The sequence below is a fragment of the Toxotes jaculatrix genome, chromosome 6, assembly GCF_017976425.1.
Source record: "Toxotes jaculatrix isolate fToxJac2 chromosome 6, fToxJac2.pri, whole genome shotgun sequence".
Taxonomy (NCBI): Eukaryota; Metazoa; Chordata; class Actinopteri; family Toxotidae; genus Toxotes; species Toxotes jaculatrix.
Genome location: NC_054399.1, coordinates 8,923,311 through 8,945,128, shown reverse-complemented (window position 1 = coordinate 8,945,128; position 21,818 = coordinate 8,923,311). Strand labels below are relative to the sequence as shown.

Below are 21,818 nucleotides of genomic sequence, written 5' to 3'. Positions count from 1 at the left end.
CTCTATCTTCTTTTATTGGAACAGCAACATATTTTTTTATAAGGTGTAATCCAAGAACACTTGCATTCATTTAAAAAATTATCTTTGCTTCACATCGTCATTGCTTTCTTACTTCACAGTTCGGTCGGAAAAACAAAAATACACATAGAACACACGGATACGCACACACACACTGTTCTCTTTCTCTGCTCTCTGGGTGGGCAGTGCTGGGTGTTCTTGGTAAGCAACGTCAGCCAGTTGGCTTAGCGTCCCTCTGCCAGGCTTAACACGTAACACACACACACACACACACACGTACACATAAACATGTACCACATGCTCCTTGAAATCAGCTATGCACACATACATACAACCCACATAGACAAGAGATCTTACACAGAGTGTTGAATGAGACACAACAGAGAGATTATATAAAGACAAACTGTTGGCATGGGGGGGTGGGGTGATGGGAGGTTGGGGGGGGCCAGAGAGTTAAGAGAGGATGAACCTATTAAAAAACTGAGTATAACAGACAAAACACATAGTGTAGCACTGCAATTTACACGACTCGCACAGTACAGTCATTACTCTGCTGCAGTGTAGACCACAGGCAGAGTGCAGCTGTTATACAGCTTGCTGAAATGCAGGCTATGTAGTACACCTGTTACTACTGAGCGACACACACACACAATACAATATAGCAGTATATCCTGTTATTTATTTATTTTATTTTTCTATTTGGGCGTAAGCACTATACTTGAACGTGTTTGTCAAGTGTTTGCCCTTAATTTGAACAAGACAGCAGTAGTGGTAGTTTTTACTGCAGTTGTGCAAGTGTCATTTATAAGTCCTGAGTTGTAACTGCATACAGTGGACATCAGTGGTAACTGTTAACGCACTGCAGTTAGACACTGACAGAATCCAATGCACAGTTGTTACCACACTACAGTCCAGACCAGACTCCCATAGAGCGTTGTCACTAGGGTACTGTAAAAGACTGCAAAAAATAGTATATGTACAATGGTTGCTTCACTACTGTCTAGCCTACAGCCACAGGACGACTGCTACTACATTTTACTCTCTTAGTCTTCTCTTTTTTGCCTTTTCAAAGAAAACATTTACTGGTCCAATCTGAATTCTTTGTATGTTGAAAAGAGCAAATGTCTGGCTGGAGCAACTTTTCCAACACTGTGACAGAGTGTTGTTGCAACTTACTCAGCAGCTTGTGGCTCTTGGTCAGATCTCTCAGTCAGCTTTCAGCTTCAAATCCCGATAATGTAACTCTGCTTTCTGTCTGACAATTACTGTTTTGTCTTCTTCAGGCTGAATGACTTAGGTTTAAGTCCTGGCAAATGAAACACGTGCTAAATTGTTTTGAGCTGTCCTGAAGGTGACACTGTTCTGTGTCTGACCTTACGCCATGGAAATCAGCATAGAGGAAATTATCCTGCAGGGACCAATAAACTATTGCAATCGCATACTGTAATCAGTAATAGTGCCACAGTTCCCTAGTAGCAGTACAATGTCCTTATTGTATTGCATTTGCACATAATGCAGTGAATAACCTCCTGCTAGGTTTTGCCTTCACTTGTATGTGGCCCCAAATGTGGAAATGCAGTCCATCCAATGTATTTAAAGTTTAAAGTATCCAAAGTAAAAGTACTCATTATGCAGCCTTATGTCGTTATATAAATTATAATGGATTGATTTTTTTGTTTTTTGCATTCATATATGAGAAGTATTTTATTGGTGGATGTGAGTCTAAGTTTAACTATTTTATTACTGTTGGGTCATTTTTATCTTGAGCAGCACATCATATTATATCATTTTATTTTATATATATAAATACTTAATAAACAACACACTTTAAATACAAGGACATTTTATGGTGTTTATGGTGTTTATTAGTGTAGAGTATTTAACAACAATGATAACTTATAATACATATTTCATATCATTAAATTCTACTATATTGTCATTACCTGTTTAGACAATAGCCTCCATTTATGGGTGTCTGCTGGAGCTATACTGTATGTGTTGATAAATACATAAAAAAAAAGACTTACACCTGTTGACAACTACATTGTAGTGTGTTATTACTCATTTATGACATGTTTATATTATGCTTATAAATGCAAATAGTGAGTGGTGTTGAAGTGTTAGCTATTTTCCTCTGAAATGTTGTGGAGTGGAAGTATAATGGAAACTGGAAATAGTCAAGTACCATATAGTAACATTACAGAGACCTTGCTGTAAAAAAGCTTATTGCGACCCATAATTACGTTTTATTGTTGGGTGACCTCTAGTGCTGGCAGTAATTATGGCGGGAGCAAAGGAGGAAGTTAGGTGACGTAGCATTAAGAAGGACAAAGTCTGCGTTAGGAGGATGTTAAGTTGGATGGATGGGTCGACTAAACACAGGACTTTCACACAGAAAACCGCTGATCATTTCCTGTGTGAAGCTGATAGTCAGTGCTGTTTCTTTTATTCATGACCGTCTCGTAACCTTGACCATGTTTATTTTTGTTACCATGACAACAAAGGTCTCATACACGTGCTGCTGGTACTCTCCTGTGGTTCATATCTGAGGGCAGGGACAAGTGACCTATATGGAGATTGAAACTTGAGGACTTGTTGACACTCCACCATTGACAGACTTTCCAAACATTTATGCGTAATGTCTTTAGAGTTCAGTGTACAATTTCTGGTAGATTTTCTCTTTGCTCTTTTCTTTAACCAGAGAGATACCTAGCTGAAGAAAAATTTCCTTAATGACTGTGGAATGCACTGATGTGAGTGGCATTTTTAATGAAAATGTCTCAGTGAAACTTGACAGTAGTGAACTGAACACCTCAGTCAGAACACCTGACTCTCTGAAATGCACACTAGCATCATTAAGACAAGTCGAGTTGAGTCAAATTTATTTTTAAAGCACATTTAAAAACAGCAACACTTGACCAAAGTGTTGTACAATCAAAATAGCTAAAACCATAAAACAACACAATAAAAACACAATGACCAGTTTAAAAGACAATAAAGGAATAAAAGCAGTAGGACCATAAACAATAAAAGAAAACAACTCTCGTACTACTCTCGAGTTAAAAGTCAAGGAGTAAAGATGTGGTTTAAGATTGGATTTAAAAACAGGCAGTGTCAGGGCCAGCCAACATTCAGAGGCAACTGGTTCCAGAGTTCGGGGTCTAAAACTGCAAAGGCACCATCTCTGCTGTACACCAACCTCGATCAAGGCTCCTTAACTTTTACTGTTGCTAACCCAAACCTACTTGCTTTCCCTCTGGCTTCACAGAGCAGCGTTCCCATCATACCTTTATTACATTCCTGTCCACAGTGTCGTGCTGGTTATGTACAGTCAGCCGCTTCATTTTAGTCCAGAGCGGAGAGCTGCTGAGGTGAGCTATGTTCTTGCAAGATTGTATTCAAATGCTAGGGCCCTAGTTTTAGCACTCAGCTGTCAGCATAGTGGGCAAAAGTGAGATACTAAATGAAAAGAGGATGTTCGAGAGGAGGGAATGAAAGAGGAGCGAGCGAAAAAGAGAAATGGAGAGTAATGATAGAGAGGTGGAGAGGCTGATGGGAGAGATGGAGGGAGAATTAATAAGGAGAGACAGACAGGAATTGAGTTAAAAAGATGGGGAGGGCTGAGGAGAGGTGTAATGATGGAGAGGTGAAGAGAGAGGCTGATGAGAGGGAGAGAGGAAGAGGGAGAACAAAGAGAGATGTCACATGTCTTTCATGTTGAGAGGGCTGGAGGAGAGGCAGACATGGAAACACAAAGAGCTAGCTCAAGCATGTTTGTGAATGAGCGCTTTAATATATGTGTGTGTTTTCAGGTGTGTGTATACTTGCGTGAAGTATGAGTGCGTTTATACATGTGGAAGAGATTCCAAGATTGTGTACGTTTTTGTATGTATGAAAACATATTTGTGTGTGTGTGTGTGTGTGTGTGCGTGTGTCAGGAATAAAAAGAAAGGAGCAAAAGTGCTCAGTGGACGTGAGCTTGACAGGGAGAAAAAGGAGAAAATATAGATATAGCACTTGACAAGGACAAGAGCGAACAAATATACAAAGCTAGTAAGCCAAGTAGAAAACGACAATAGAGAGAGAGAGAGAGATAGAGAGAGAGAGACAGAGAGAGAGAGCATGAAATAGAGAGAGATCATAAAGGAGAAGGATGATTGATAGAAATGACTAAAAGGAGAAAGAATGAGAGAATAGAGTGTAAGGGACAGAGATGAAAATGATACAGCAGACAGATAAAACGAGGAGATGAAAGAGAGAGAAAGTAACAGGGAGAGGAGAGAGGGAAAGAAGGTCAAAAAAAGTCAAAGAAAGATAAGACAATTGGCAAGAAGGACAGAAAAGGTGTTGGCAGGAGAGTGCAAGGGAGAATGCACCAGAGGAAGGAGGTGACCAAGGAGAGGCAGGAAAAGAAGGTAACAACAGAGAAACAGCAAATAGATCGATAGATTGGTAGATCGATCGATCAATCTGATCTGAAGTCTCTACTGGCAGGCTGACTTTTTTTCTGTTTCAAAAATGATTTGTTGTATGTATTTATCTGCCGTTGCATTATGTTTGGTCCAGATTCCGAACAAAAACAATTTGGTTATGGTTACGGAAAGGTCTTGGTTTAAAGACATGACTTACATTAATGGCATGGTAGGGATGCGCCGATCCAAGTTTTTGTTTCCTGATACCAATTCCAGTAGCTTGACTTAAGGTGTCTGATGAATTAGGATTACCAATTAGGCACAAGCGCTGTCTTTTTCCCAATATGAAACAAAGAATTCTGCATGATTCACACTGTGGAACTCATTGGAATCATTCTTATATAAGGTAAGAGGAGGCCAAGGATGGGTGTGAAGTTGGTGGCCCAGCATAGTTGAATGAAAGGAACTGATAGAAAATACAAATTAGTTCTGTTGTTTTTCTTCTGTTCAGTTTTCTAAACTTAAACACAAAGAATGTGACACACTTTCTCAGACCAGACTTTAATGCATACAGTACTTGGGGAAAAAAACTGACCTCGCCACTGAAGCAGCAAAATATGTCAGAGCATGTTGCAGCCCGAGGGACAACCAGCGAAACAACACACGAAACTGTCACCTCCTTCAAAATCTGCAACCTTTTTTGAATTTTTATTTGATCTTTTTTCGTTTATAGTTCTGACATTTAATTGTAAAAAAAAATCTCATCATAAGTGTTCTGTTTTTAATAATTAGTCTGCACTAAGTTGTGTTTCTTTCTTTTATTGTACCCTGCAAATATATGACTACCATTTTTCTTTCTTTCTTTTTAAAAAAATTCTGAATTATTATACTTATAGTGTGAACCTTGTACAATGTGATCTGGCAGTTCTGCACCTAATGTTCATGCCAAAAAGGTGAATCTGAATTTAGATAGATAGGCACATATATGGATAGAGACAGACAAAGATAGCAAGTGAGTAAAAGGAGACAGGGAATAGAAAGACAGACTGAAATGGAGAGTGAAAGAACATCTGACAGCGAGAAAAAGAAGGAAGGGAATAACCAGAGAGAAGGAGGGCAGAGAGGAACGGACGGACTGACAGCATCTGAAAGATAGAGATTGGAGTGAGAGGGAGGGACTGAATGAGGTGGGGAATAAATGGAGAGAGGGAAGAGAGCGATAGAGTGAAAATGAGCAAGAGAATACAGAGAGGAAGAGAGAGTCGTGTCCCGCTCTCATCAGTCAGAGCGTTGCTCATCCGGCGGCAGAGGCTGCCTTTGTCAGCATGACGGATCCTCGCTGTCTGTTTGCCGCTCGCCACCAACACCATTACAGCACATTACTGATGTACACACACACACGGAAACACACACAGAGGAGACAGGGCAACACATTTAGCAAATGCACATGTGCAGAGGTGGTAGCATAAAGGCATTTAACAAGCACACACACAGAGGTATGTTCAATGTGCTGGTGTCACAAATACAGACACACAAAACATGTTTAAATGGGAGCAGGACATGCTTGGCATAGATATGTTGTGTTGCAGACCCTCTTTACAGCGGCAACATGTGATCTGAGTAAATTATCTGTATTAGTGCCACAACTAACAATTATTTTCAAATTAATCTGTCGATTGGTCTGTCGATTATTTTCTCGATTAATTGATTTATCATTTTGTCTGTAAAATGTCAGAAAATGGTGGAAAAAATGACTTAAACAATAAACTGATATATACAATTGTTGGTAATAATTTTTACCAATTGCATCAACTCTAATCTTTGTAGTGACATCAGATCACAGGAGCTCTGGTCACCGAACGTGTTTGTTTCAGGTTAAGCAAAAAATTGCTTTCTGTGGTCTAATTATTTTTCCTCTGCCAGGAAAAGGGTTGTCTGCAGAATCTGGCCGTTAGCCGTAAGAGGCAGAGTTAAATGACTTTTTGATCTAACCTGTTAGATGGATTTATTTCCTTACGAATGTGGCCACACTTTGCAGATTGCATTTACGCCTTGCTCAGGTCTGGTCTCAACGTGAGTCGGATCACCTCCGGATGTGGTCTGGCCGATTTGTTAGCATTCCACTTGCAATCTGTTCTGTGTACATTTTCGCCTTGCATTACCATGCCTTTCTCCTTAAAATATCCTGATATATTGTAAATTAGTATCAGGTATGAAAGGGAGCTTATACATTATTCAACCCCCTGTGCAGACACACACTTACACATACAGATACACCGTTCACCGCATTCTGAGCAAACATTTCCACAGTTTGGCTCATTATTCCGATGACCACCATATACAGGTGTTCATAGGCACACAAATACACATACATATATACACACACACAAACAGAGGCAGAAACACAAAATGCAGTAAACACACATACACAAAGCCATGCTCATTTGGCAGCATTGCATAAACACCAGTTGCCAAACTGTTGTCTCACACACACACACACACACACACACAAACACACATATCCTGAGACAGTGATTGCACATAACTCACACCAAGACATAAATACCTCATTATATATACACAGACATACAAACTTTTTTTACTATGCAAACACAGTCACTTTCTCTCTTTCCCATCCTCTCACCCTCACTGTTCTTTCTTTCATTAAAACCACAGTGACAAACAGCAGCATATGCAGCTACACTGAGCAACAGATGTTCAATGGGGGGGGGGTATTGTGTAAGACTGAATGTTAATATGTGTCGTGTGTAAAATGCTAAGGAAGTTCTGTCATTTGTGTTTATCTCCACAGTATTATGAAATGTCCTACGGTCTCAACATTGAGATGCACAAACAGGTAAGAAAGACTGTGCTCTGTATTTTTTTTGCATCTTTCTTCACATTGACAAACTGATGCTGGTAAATGTTGGATTCCAGTGTGTCATTATGTGCAGATGGGTTTGAACTAAATTTCCTTGTTGCTGTCCCCCTTTTATGTTTTGTGTTTGCACAGTAGTATTTAGCGCAGGGTTGCTGTCGAGCACTTTATCACATAATACACGTTTCTATTTTTCTGGTTAATGAATGTACACTATATTAACAGAATAAAGCAGAATCTGGTACAACTTACATTTCTGTGCTGAGATGTTGAGAATGGGGGAAAGAAAAAGTAATGAGTAATGGATGATTGATTTTATTACTTTTACTTTGTGCACCTTTGAATGGAAGTATTGTGGCATGAAAAGCGAGGTCAGAAAAAAACAAGCAGGATTATGGACTATCATAACCCGACTAAATGTTTATTTGTCTGGATAGTCTCTTTCCCTTAATTAGAAAGAAGTGATGTCTGCTGTAGCTGAGAAAAGAAATAAACAGTTATAATGTTGAAGTGGCTGGTACAGATGGTAACCATAGCAATGTTAAAGGTTTTACCAGGTTTTAGAGGACTAATGGTGACAGACTGAGGTTAACTGACACTAGATGTCTGCAAGGCTCAAGTATTATCTGCAACATGGGATAGTTAGGACTGGATGGTAAAATCACCCACCAGTTCATCTAAACAATGTAAAGACCAGCTATGAGTTACAAGGTGGTAAAAGAAGGTCAGTGTAAATTGTGCATCATTTCCATTTATTCTCACTCAGATCCCATATTCTTGAATGAAGACATGTGTCTGAGGAGCAGTGTATGTTCTCAGGTGCCGGTGTCTGCTTGTCAGACTCCACACTTGCTGCTAATTTGCTGTCTGGGTCACACTGCGGGAAAGGAAGGCAGTCAAACTGCAGGCAGAAAGACAGGCACACAGTCAGATAAATGTCCAGACAGACAGACAAAAGGCAGACAGACATGAGATCTGTTCGGCTGTGTTGACAGACCTCCATGCAGATAGACAGAATCATTATCCAGCTGAGAGGCATCTTGCTTTAAGGTGGCTGCCTGTGTCTCCCTCGTTCTCTCTCTCTTTCTATCTATCTGTCATGCTAACTCGCTCTCTGCAGTTGACTCAGACACTATCATGCAAGACAAGAGGGGATTTATTTTCCACATTTTACAATGAGCTCCTAGCATGCCTGAGATACCCATTCAGAAAACAGCTCATTGTTTGAAACAATCTCTGAAAACACCTTCAAATGAAAGCCTCTGCACTCTGCACTTTAACCTCATAATCATTGTGTCATTTAGCTATAAAGGTAATTATAGCGCAGACACATCAAACAGTGGGTTACTGTCCAAATACAGAGTGCAGTGTACATACTTCTTTCAGTCTCCAGTACTGACTGAAGTTATGTCGAGTGCTTGAAGTTAGGGATGATGCAAGATGAGTTTAACAGCCGATCACAGCACATTTTAATTGACAGTGTCAGCTATAGTAAACCCCAGCGCGGATCCCTTGTTATGCTAGTGTTATTGTGTTATTATTTTCAAGGTGGAGCAATGTCAGAAATGCAGCATTACATTCTATGAAGCCACTGGAATGTGCTCTTAGTTCACATTGTTGCAACAGAGCATTTGTACATTGGAAGAGAGGGAGAGACAGATGGACAAAAATGAGAGAGAGACAAGGAAATAAAGAGACCAGAATATTTGTTGGAAAAACTACTTTAAAAGTATAGTTTTACAAGTAATGATCATTTCATCCTGAAAAAAGTTGAGCCACGGTACAAATGCTCTTAGGATTTAAACTGTTCCTTCACTCTATTTCAGTTAGTGTGAAATAGTGCCACTGTATTTTGAAGCCATTGATGTTCACTGTTCATAATGTCATATAACAATTAAACTAAGATTGCACTTTAGTGGTCCCCATCAGGGAAATTTAACATTGAACTAATAATACTTAAAATAAATGAAGCACAAACTACATAAATGTAATCACTTTCCTTTCCAAAAAGAGTAGTTAGAAATAGCCATTTAAGTTAAAAAAAAAAAAAAAAGAAAAGAAATCTAATATAGTACTAAAACACTATCCATTTTAAATGTAGTTGGAACCACCAAGCAAAATGCAGTGTTAAAGTTGTACTTTAATTCTGAATAGAAAAACTATTACTCAGCCGTGGAGACAGAGAGGGACCAGAGATAAAGAGCTAAAGAAAGAGAGACACAGGGAGAGAACAGAAAATGAGAGCGAGAGAGAGATGAGAGAGAGAGAGAGAAAGAGAGAGAGAGAGAGCAAGAGAGATAGCTGGCAGCAAAGCCGGGCAGAACTGGACTGTCAGCTCTTGTCGCCAAAAAGAAGAAATGGACTGGGGTGCTGGCTGCACCTCTGAGAGATGGAGAGAGGAGGAAGGGGAGGATGGGGGTAGGTGGGGAAGATGACAAAGGGAGACCAAGGAGGAGAGAGTGTGGAAAATAGGAAGGGAAGAAGGAGGGATGGGGAGGAAAGGGTGAGGATGACAGGAGACCAAAGAGGTACAGTCAGGAAAATGAGAGCAAAAAGGGAGAAATAAATGAAAAGGGAGAAGCCTGGTGTCAGGAACCAGTGAATGAGGTTATGAGAAGAGCGAGCAAGGGAATATGAGAGAGAGGATGGGCAGGAAAAAAGCATATGTTTGGGCAACGGGGGAAAAAAGAGCATATGTGGGGAAAAAAAAGAAACAAGAAGGTTGTTAAAAAGGGATAAGAGAAGAGGTGGTAGGAGAGTCAGTGAGAGAGACATATGAGGTAGATAGTAAAAGAGAACTTACAGTATCACAGATCGAAAAGGAAACAGAGAAGCGGAAATTGACAGAAATAGAATAAAAAGAAGAAGGTAGGGAGAGTGTGTGATAGAATATAAAATGAAGGAGCTGGTATAAAAAAGGATATCAAAAAGGGATAGAAAAAATAGATGGCATAAGGAATTTGAGAGAAAAAGAGTGGACAAGAATAAAGCACGAAAAGAGAGGTTGTAGAAAAGAGGATGTTACAAAGGCAGAGAAGATGGAGAAGTACGCGAGGTAGTTTGAAGTAAGAGAGAAAGATCATTCAGAAAAACAAGGACTCTGAAGATATGAGAGGCCGCAAGAAAAAAAGGACCACGATAGAAAAAAAAAGGCAGTTAAGAGATCAAAAAAAAACCTGAGATGGTGGGGAGAGGTTGGAAAAAGTGTGAAAGCAGGGATGAGAGGAAAAGAGAGGATAGAGATTAATTGAACGGATGAAAGAAAAGAGGGTAAACAGGAAGGATGGAGCCTCAGAAGAGACAGATAAAGACCTCAGAGAACAGATGAGGGGGAAAAAGAAATGGAGATGAAAATGAGAGCCAAGAAAAGAAAAGCAATGGAGGGAAAAGGAGAGAAAGAACGGGGAGGGCAGCCTGAGAAAGAGGGGGATAGAGAGAGTGGGAGAGAGACATCAAGGGAGGGAGGAGAGCTTTGAGTCGCAGTGAGAAATAATGAATCATGAATAGATTTAACAGTATCTGCTCTTATTTCCTCTCCTCCTCCTTCTCCTCCTCCTCCTCTTTCTCCCCCCTCCAGCTTCCTCCTAACATCCTGTCGAGATCACTGCTATTGCCTTTCTCCCCTCTCCGTCTCTTTCTCTAACGCACGCTCTGTCATTATCAGTGGCTGGGCCATCTCATGTCCCGGCATTAATTGAGCCGTAACAGTCATCTCAGACCTTCCTACCCTTCCTTTGAGCCTCTTCTGCGTTTTTCTTTCGCTCTCTCTTTCCCTCTCTCTTTCACTCTTTAAATTTCACACACTTGATCTCCTTCATTTCCTTTCCATTTCTCTCCCTTCTTCTCTCCCTCCTGCCTTTCTTTCTCCGTTTCAGATGATTGTATCTGAACTATATGAGAGCAGAAGAAAGATAACATCTCTCCCCCTCCTTCTCTAAGCTGTATGAATGCATTGAAAGACACACACACACATGCATGCACATGCCACATTATCTCACTTGGTTCACTTCCATTATCATATAATATCATATATATACTGCCTGTATCCCCAGGAGGAGCGAGGGAAGCTGTAAGGACTTTACATTGCTCTCTGTGGTTGTTCTATATTCATTGATATAGCACTTCTGGGGCCCTGGGTAGTTATTGCCTGTATCCCCCACTATGTGCAGAGGTACAACATGTATATTCAGTGACTTTGTGTTTCAGACATATACTGCTGGTCTGCAGTGGTTGGCAGAGGGCAGCTTGCAGATATGATGATGTTCTGTATGCTTTGTTGTAAGGTGTGTGGTGAATTGATTGAAGCTGATTTGTACTGATGGCTGATTGTAGCCAGTTGAATAATGGGACAATGGCAGGAGGTGAAGAAGAATAGAAGCTTTGTAAGACTTATGTCCACTAAGACACAGCGGCAGCCCAAAAACTTTTTGACTAGAGTGCAGCCTGGGAAAATATGGAAGAAAAATTAAAAAAAATATGTAAGGCCGGAAGAGATATGATTTTCCTTCCATCAGCAATTCAACTTCAAAGGCCCATTAAGCAAGGCACAGAGCCCACAACTGCTTGCTGGTAAGAAGACAAGCGCAGCAGTACTCAACAGCAGCTAAACGGTAATTCTGAAGAAAAAAATAGGAAACTTGACAAAAAAAAGGACATGGAGATAGTCAGAATAGATCTGAATAGATCTGAGAATACTCAAACAGACCCTAACAGAGTTTGTTGTAGTTTGTTGATAAAGATTAGAAATGGTCTGAATAAGCTTGCTGTGATGATGGCTATTGAAACCTGATTATTTGTCTTGACAGTTTTAGTGACAAGAATTTGTGCAGCTGTTCAAATATGTTGGCTTTTTTTGTTCAACCTGTTAGTGTGGGACAACTTACTCCGACATCAGCCTTACGGGCACATAATGTTTTTTGGGACCACGTAATATAAAGCATAGATCCACCCTGCTTCAGCCTGACTAGAGGTCTAATCAGCCTGAGTAATTTAAAACTCTTGTGTGGGTGTTCAGAGGCTTTAATAGTTGAGGAAAGTGTTACATACCGTTAGCTGTGCATACAGCAGACCTATCATTTTTTATTACAAAATACCAATATATTTGTTCACTCATATAACTTTATAATGGCAGTTGATCATAGCTAGCTAATGCTGTTTGGAAGAGAGAAATGCCTTGCTTTCTTCAAGGACTGCATCATTTACAGTGACACTGAATGATGTTATGCAGTGTTTGCCTATGTTTTGTATGTACGGGTATGATGCACACTATTTTCTGGTCTAGAAAACTGAAATAACCTTGGAGTTGTAAATGGTAACATATTTCTTTTTTCTATCTTGTAGTGAAATGTGTCTTTTTGCATGTGTGCATATACTGTACATCCTCACAGTTTCAGAGGTAATGGGTGTATTCAGCAGTAGGGTCCATTATTTCTCTGCTGGGATAATGTCCCCAGTAGACCCCTGGGGGCCAGCAGGGAAGTTACTGTGGCTGCATTTCAATAACTGCCTAGGTAAGGGTTTCTCAGTGACTGGGTTGGGACCTGACAGATAACTGTAAGGCTTCATCCTTACACTGTATATAAAACATGCCACCTTCCTATCAGAAACAACCACCACACATTGGTGTCTTAATTTTACATGGAAAGGAAACAGCGGTGCATGAAAAACACATGTTGCATCATACAGTTACTCTCCTCCACAACAGTCATTCCACAATCTTATCACTGGAAACAGGAAAATCCTGTCTTTGACTCCAATTTGGATGGCTCTGTGTTGTTAATTCAGTATGATTATGCGTGTACAATGATTACCGCTTTTAGACGTGTATAAATGTCGCCCTGATTTATTTAGAAATCGATATCCCAAGGAACCAAGTGGCAGGCTGTCTGAGTCAAGCCTGCGTGGTTGGCTGATTGAAATACTGTGGACTCAAAGGTTAAAATCCTTCAAACAAGATGTGCTTTTTACATAAGGTTACAAATTGAGCTGTGACATCAATTTAGCTTTGCAGGAAAATTTGATGTTAAGAAGCTGCTATGATGATAGGATTGTTGCACATTTGTTTGCATTTTAGTAGCCTGATACAGCAACAGGAACCTGGAAACGCCCCTGTAGTTGAAAGATGGGTCACAGTTGAGTTCATGGTACAAGATGCTAGGCCACTATGTGGTTAGGACCCATGTATTTATATATGCAGAGTGTATATTTGTTTTAAATACTTTTATTTTACCTTTCAGTTAAACTCAAGAAAATACTATACACAGTGGCAACAAGAACCCAATGTCCAGTTCAAGGATGTAAAAAAAAGTACAACAGTTTTTAAACATATTTGCAACAAACGCTAATATGGGAGTGCTTGAAATGTAAAAGTATCATTAAAATCAAATTAACAGATATAGAAGTGCTCACTGTCCCATTACAACTGACTGATGAAATAACCAGAGTAAATGAGAGAAGAAACAGGAAAAAAATAAAAGAGCAAATCAAAAAATATCAGAACTCTAACCCAGGTTCTAAATAGTAAGGCCTCACATTTATGTATCTTAAAACTACTGACTAATTGTCTTTAAGCTTCATTATGGAATCAATGCTTCGACAAATATTCCACACCCTTGTTGTGAGCAAGGAAAAGTTCTAATTTTATTCTTTTGCTCTTTTTATTAATCAGAAATAAAATTTCATAAAAGAATAAAGTTTCATCTGAAAAGTGTTAATAATTTGTTTAGCGTGTAAACGGCCCAGAGTTGAAATTCTTGTGCCTTTCAATGACATTTAAAAAAAAAAAAATCCTCCATAATAATTTAACAGGCAGAAAAGCCCAGTGGTGAAAGAGAGCATCCCATTACTGAAAGGTGACAGTGTGTGTCAGCATGTCCTTGAGCTGGATAGTGAACCTCTTGCCTCTTCTGTCTGTGAAGATTCTCGGTCATCCAGGTCATGGTATTTCTAAGTGCTATACGAAGGCAACTGCTTCTTCAGTTCAGAACTGAACTGAGCCTTTCGGATGAGAGGTGAAATGTCTTCAAGAATCTCAAACAAGTCCAGTTTCCTTAGTGTAGCACATAGAAACTCTTGTTGGTTACTAATTTTTAAGCCATTTAGGATAATAACAGCATAAAAGCCGGAAAATTACCAGCTGGGATTTTGTAAAGCCAAACATAAAACACCAACATAGGACTTAGATAATACACATTATAAAGCAGAGTGCTTGGTAGCCATGGTTCATACTTAAACCAGAGTTTCTTTTGTCAGCTTCAAAAAGGCTAGCTTGCTAAAGTTGAGGATGAGACTTCACTGAAATTAATACCGGTCTGGATATCGTTGATGATGATGATACAAAAAACACTACTACAGCTGAGAATGTCAGGTTAACACACTGTAGATGGGATATTATAAGAGTCAGTCTTAGTATATAGCCTTCACATATTGTATCGGAATGCTGGATGGAAAGACTGTGCGGTTCACAGGCTAGGCAGGATATTATAGGAAGCTATGTTTGATAGTCAGGATGCTCGGCAGCCAGACTGTTTCCCCTGTGGACTCCTGAGGACAGATGAAGCAGCTGGCTGTCCTTCCTTCCTGCTCCCTCCTTTCATTTCACCACCACACATATGAGGCCGATGGTGTAGGAGTATGTGTGTGTCTGTGTGTTTTTGTGTGGCAGAAAAGAGAACTCTTTCTTTTGCGCTCTTTTTGTTTAGTGTAGTTATATTGCAAACAATGTTGGCATTTTGGCATTTCTTAGCAGTCATACAAATAAAAGCAAACCTCAAACAAAAAGATGGGAAAGAATGAACAGAGCGAAGAAATAAACTGAGAAAATGAATAAAACAGGAACAGGGACTGAGGAAAATTAAGACAGAGTACAAGCAGGAGAGCGAGATCACATGAGAGAATGTTTATCTGTTTGCGTTGCATAAAAAAGTGTGTGTGTGTGTGTCTGTGTGTGCATGAGCTTATCCTCCCGCCTAATTAGCCCGAGCTGTCTAGCCTTTTTATGCATGTGTTTGTGCACATGTGTGCGGTGTGTGTGAGTGTGTATATGTTGGTATATTTGGCTGAAGTTGTGACCTGAATCCTCATCTCATTTGGGAGAGGGGAGAGAGTTAACAAGAATGAGAAAGAGAAGCAGAGGCAGAAGCAGAGAGCGCGAGCGGGAGATGCCTTCATTTTCAACTCAACGCTTTGATTCATAATAGGATTGGGCTTCTCTCCCTTTTTCTTTCTCAGTCTCACTCTTTCCATCCCCTCTGTCTCATATGTTTTTTCTCTCTGTCATTTCCACCACCCAGTCAGTCCTTAATCCCATGGTTGTGGTTTGAGTTTTTTTGGGTTTTTTTTCAATATATATATAACGGTTTCGTTTAAATGGCTGGATTAGGGTGAGCCTGCATATGTGGGTCAACTAGAACAGACTTTGGAAATGACTTTGTGTGTGTTTATGGTATATGTTTGCACTCCTTCTGATCAGTGGTGTATGCAGTCCCTCTTTGGTCATGCAGCATCTGTGCTGTGTGTTTGTGAGTGCAGCTTTGATGTCTCTCCCTCTCTTTCCTCCTCTCGCTTCCTCTCTTCGTGCCATGTGTGTACGCCTGTGCATACACGTGTAACAGAGCTCATTTGTGAATAACGAGGCATAGAGAGAGAGAGCAGGATAGAGTGTGATATAACCCTTTAGGAATAATCGAAAATGAGTTGAGAGAAAGAAAAACAGTGAAAAAGAGAAAGAAAAATGAGATGAGAAAACTAGTGATTAAATTCCCAGGGAGCTAGCCTTTTAGCGTAATAGCTTCGTCACTCTGGCAGAGGAGCTCTGAGTAGCTACACAGACTGTATTGGCTTATCTGTTCCTGTGTGTGTGTGTGTGCACGCACATGGATGTGAAAGCAGCTGCGTGTGCTACCATGTTCTGTGACCAGTACCTGAATTGGAACAAATAAGGTTCCATTACTCGGAACAAACAGCTGTGCAGCGTGTGGTTTTTCTCTTAGATAACATATGCAGGTATGTGTGTTGTACATCCCCATGTGAAATCTATCCCTGTATGAAGATACACATAAATTCATGAGGAGCATATGTGCAAGTAACTATTTTTGAAATAATTAAATATATTAAAGTCCACTTACACAATTAATGGTTAAAGGATAAAAGCTTGTAAGACCTGTTGAAAATTTCTCATCTCTTGGTCTTAGTTATCATAATAATGATTGCCACTGTAGGCAAGGCCATGATGCGTAGGTCATGTTTCCGACAGTGAAGGCAAATGAAATCTCATTTTGAAATATAGTGGGTAACCATAAAGAGTGGCTGCTCAGTGTTATAGCAGATTGTACCGCCTGTGCCCTTGGTATGATTTGCACTGCAGCAAGCAACTGAGGTTAGCAACAGGGAACAATTCAGTGATTCAAAGATATCTTCGTAGTCTATGTGAGTTCCTCAGAGTTGGAGTCTTCTCTTTCCTCTTGGCGTTCTGAATCTTTGTATCAGTCAAAGGTCTGATCCAAAGGTCATGCTGCCATTCTTCTTGTACATATGTATATACTCAGAGACACCTTCTTTGATTTTTCTACTATTTTTATCTTTATATTTTTTTTCTTTTCTTTTTTATATTTATTACACACAAGCACCTTAGAGGAAGTGCCACTGTAATTTCATGGACATTGTTCAATGACAATAAAGGCTATTCTATTCCTATTCTATTCTATTTCCAACAAGGATCTTTTGACTTGGTTATGTTTTTACTCAGAGAGTTGTGCGTACTGTACCTGCATTCACCAGGACTTAGAGGTACAAAAGAAATATGAGTACCAATGTGGGCAAAAATCAGATGCTCTAGAAACTCAATGTGCAGTCTAATTCAAGTACTGTCTGTGACATTAAAACAAATATGGCAAACTGTGTTGTCCTGTGCAATAGTGTGCGCATGCTCCAGCACCTCTCACACACAAAAACAATGAGATGTGTAATAACAAGATTCATTAGTCTGTGTATGTGGGTGTTTGTGTGCGACGTGCTCATCTTTGCTTTTGCATGCATGCGTACAGTGCAGTCGGCTTTGCTACTCTGGCTACTTTGTGTCTGATTGCATTGCGGACGACATGAGTTTAAAGCCGTATGCAGTCTGTCAATGCAAGCTGGTGAGCTGGCACAGTGTGAATATGACTAATAGCTTAGTGTATAATATAGCCAGAGAGAAAGAGAGAGGGAGAAAGAGAGAGATCGAGATCTAGTTGGTTGTACAACTGCAACCCCAACTGTGAGGCACAGATTTTTGTGTCTCACAGTCACATGCTCTAGCAAGATTCCCTGTGTGTATGTGTATTTTTTAAGAGGGCATGTGTATTTGTATATTGAAGGGGCATGTTTATGGACCATGCATCTGTGTCCTTGCATACTGGCTTATACATGCGTTTGTGTAAACTCATTATTAGAACATGTCTATGACTGTACTGAATATCCACCAGTGTGTGTGTGTGTGTGTGTGTTGGAGAAGTAGAAGTGAGCTGTCTGTCTGTATTTTTCATTCTAAATGTTTCTGCTGTCTGGTCCGCTGCCTATCTTGTATTGGTTCTGCACTGAAGGTTGAATCTGTGTCTTTATATGCGTGTATGTGTCTGAGGAAGTGTGCGTGTGTGTGTGTGTGTGCTTGTTGGTCTCACGCTGGGAGGCTCTGCTTGCTCTGCACACAGCTCATTGTGTGTGTGCTCTCCTCTGCTCTGTTTGCATTGGTTTTCTGTGTGCCCTTGTTGCATTTGTGTGTGTGAGTGTGTGTGCCTTTTAGTGTTTTTGTGTGTGTGAGTGTGCGTTCGGTCCTCCTGTGTGCTTTGCTGCTCCCCTTTCCTCTCTCTCTCTCTCTCTCTCTCTCTCCCTCTCTCTTTCTCTGTTTCCCTTCCTCTCCTTCCAGAATAGAGGGGCCATCAATCAGAGGCAAGGGGGATAGAGGGCGGGAGGGAGGGGAGGAGGAGGCGAAGAGGAGGAGAGGAGTTGGCTCAGCGCCAGGGAAGAGGTGCTGGCATGCTGCCCAGAGGAGAGAGAGAGAGGGCGGAGAGAGGAAAAAACAAGACTGAGCAAGAAAAGAAAAGAGAGGGAGGGTGGAGGGAGACTCTGGGAGAGAAGCAGGGCAGAGAGATAGAGCAAGAAGGAGAAAGAAATGAGAGAGAATGAGAAGGAGGGCAGAGAGAGAGCAAAAGAGCAAGGCCAAGTGCACTGAGGGAAAACAGAGCGAAAGGACAGAGAGGGAGAGAGAGAGAGAGAGAGAGAGAGATACTGTGGAAGTGGAAAAATGAGCCAACAGAATTTAGAAAGAAGGAGGCTGATTGCATGGAGGGAGAGAGGAAAGAGGAGAGGAGAAGGTTGGGGGTTGGAGGTGTGGAGTGTTGAGAGAGAGGAAGCAGGAGTGGCGGTTTTCATTGAACAGCTCCGAGCCTGCAACCCCAATCAGTGGGTGATTAGTACGTCATCGGCTACAAATATTTAACTTAAACTGTTCACAGAGGGGAGACCAGCCCAATTAGAAAGCAGGGGACAGAGATAAACTCCAGGATTTTGTGTGTGCGTGTGTGTGTGTGATCTGTACACACCCTCTAAATGAGGGAATTCTGCAGCCATGCACAGTAAGTACAAAGACTGTGAGGCACTCTACAGTATGGCGATGTCCAGAATCACTTCATAGCATGTGCGCTACTTTATGTGAGAAAAGAAATCATACAAACCCGCAGCTGCAACACTCTTGTCACCACAAAATTATTTTGTATAACCTTTTTCTGTCAAGGTAAAATTGACTGGGCATGCATCCTTTTTTCCATTAACTTCATGCATCAGATTCTCGCTGTGGCATGCATTCACTTTGAAGTTGTCTGACACAGCTGGAGTCCTCTGCATTTGGAGGTTAAATACTTGGCTCAACCGTTGCTCATTCATTTTCCAAACCTACGTTCAAGGATTCAAACCAGCGACTACTGCAGTAACAAGCAAGTGAGAGGTGCTAGGCCTAGGAACAAAATAGGAGGATGGCGAAAGATTTTTGTTGAGAGCAATTAAAGTGAGTAGAGGGGTATCACTCACACTCACACTGACACACACGCACACATACACACACCACAGAGCTCCCCCGTAAAGCTGGCTCGCTCAGCCATAGTGGGACTCGGAGGCTGGCGCAGCTGGCAGTGCCCGAGCACACTGGGCACCGTCTCCCTCCTCCCGTGCCAATCTCAACCCACGCTCATCACATTCAAATTCACCAAGCTTTATTGGCAAGATGAACGCGGTCACTGTTGCTTGTCGTCATGCTGGGAGACCAAATACAAAGCTGATCTTTCAGAGGGAAGTGGTTTCCCCATTGTTCCAGTTCAAGTTCACTTTAGTGTCAGGAGTGAAACGTGTACAAGGAAAACGTGAGCTTGTTTTCTGTCAATTCATCCCACGTTTTCAGTTTGTCTGTGTTCCTGGTCTGCATTGTATCAGCTTCCATATGTCACTTTTTACCTCTAACAAGCTTGCCAACAGGCTGCAGTTGCACAGCGCAGGACGCCTTGTCATTCCAAGCATTTGAAAGAAAACAGCTGGGGGGCATTAAGACCCCCTTTCCTCTAAAACAATCTTTGTCAGAACAATCAGATGATAGATCATTATTTGAGGAAAAATTCCATGCGCAGGGTATCTTCTACACCATCAGTCTGTGAGCCAGTGTTTGTATTTTCCTTTCTAATGCACCCCGGCCTTCACACAACAGGCAGGAAACGTGTTGCATTTGTGCTGTGGGTTAAGCATGTGGGTGGAGAGAGAGAGTGCAGTAGCAAAAGCAGTTGCAAAGGAAGTGTGAGTCTTTTCCATTCAAGAAAAATAGAGAATTATGCACAACTCTTGTCTCTGCGCTTCATTCTGGTCCACTGATCAGAGTGTTGGTGTAGCCATGGGTGCTGCTGCTCAAGGAAAATGTTATTGCAGTGACACCACATATGACCTTTACTTTGTATGTTAAAATTTTCATAATAATAAACTTTGTCAGAGTTTTTTTTTAGTTTTATTTTTTATGACATTGCATCATTCATGGCTGGCTAGTAATTGTAGAAATAGTAAAAGTCATAGATTACCCTGGGCACAGAAAATCCAGTACCTATTTTTTCAGCACTGACTACAACCTTCTGCAACTCCCTGTATTTAAGCCACTTTCTTTGTTTAGTTCCCTGCAATTCAAATACGGCTCTTGTGTTTTGCCTTGATATTACCCAGTGCTTTTATATCCATTTACTTGTCTGTTTGGGAACACACACACCATGCTCACACACAAACACACACACACACACACACACACCGGCTGTATTCTCATTACTCGTTCACACACTAGCTGTCTCCTGTGCTTCTTGTTACTTGTTGGAATCGCTGTCAACAGTACAAAGCTTTTAATGGAAATATTCTAACTATAGATGCATTAAATTGTTAATAAATGCATAGGGACATTATTTTAGACTGTGTTTATTGTTATATAAAATGTTATTCCATGTTCCTTGCTAACATACTCATTAAAAAAACCTCAAAGGGATCCACACAGTCTTAGTTATCGTCCGTCCTCCTTCCTGTTCTCTGTTGCTTCTTGTCTCTAATTGCTTGAAATGAATAAATACAGTTTGCTTTGTTATTTGTAAGTGCTGGTATCAGCATGTGGACTTTTTTTTTTTTGGAGTTTTCAGTATTTATTTCAGCTTTTTTTTAAAGGAATTTTTAGGTAGATTTTATTTGACTCGGCCATCCAAGATACTCAGTAAACAGAAAATATGTAAACATTGTCTTGTATTGTATTGGTATAGGTATTGGCTTTTTAGATGGTGGATATGTGTGTCATGCTGAGAGACAGTTTATGTGTGAATCTGATCCGCAGCTCAGGTTGTGTCATTATGCAGCAACAAGGCAATATGATCATATAAACGTTGTTCTGGTTGAGATTATCATCCTGTCAATGATCTAATGAGATGACAATGCAGAGCATGCTGTCAGTGTGTGAGTGTGTGTGCATGCACATGTATGTGCATGTGTGTATGTGTGTGTGTGCTTGTATGTGTGTGTTCCTCAGGATCTGACAGCCTCAGGAACAGGCTGTCCTTGTCCTGCAGTTTATTCCTCCTTCTTCCTTGTCTTCTTCATTTTGTCCTCTCAAAATTTTCCTTCCTCCATCTATTTGTCTGTGTTTTGGAGAATAATTTTGGGAATTTTCGCTCTTCTGTGTAAAAAGCTGTTGTGTTCTTCTTCCTGTCTCGCCTACATTTTATCTCTGTTTCACGTAAAGCCTCTCTCTTTCTCTGCCTCACACTGTCCTTATGCCAGTTGGCAGCGTATCTGCCCTCAAGTGTTTATTGACCAACCCCCCCCTTTTTCCTTTTAATCTACCCATCCATTCATCCCTCCATCCGTTCATCCCTTCATCCGGCCAGTCTTTGCCAATACTCCTTGGTGGCTGTACTTTGGCAGGGCTGTGGAACGAGACTGTGCTGTTGTCTCTGACACCTGGCCCGGCT

The 21,818-nt window shown here is 40.8% G+C and overlaps 1 protein-coding gene across 4 annotated transcripts in view; it reads left to right on the top strand.

The window, feature by feature from the left end:
- Nucleotides 1-21,818, top strand: part of tle2b (TLE family member 2, transcriptional corepressor b) — a 79,317-nt gene that overhangs the window by 25,675 nt on the left and 31,824 nt on the right. For all 4 annotated transcript variants that reach the window (XM_041039889.1, XM_041039887.1, XM_041039888.1 and 1 more), the window contains one exon: nucleotides 7,243-7,287. In XM_041039889.1, the coding sequence (XP_040895823.1) occupies nucleotides 7,243-7,287 (45 nt within the window). The remainder of the gene's footprint in view (nucleotides 1-7,242; nucleotides 7,288-21,818) is intronic.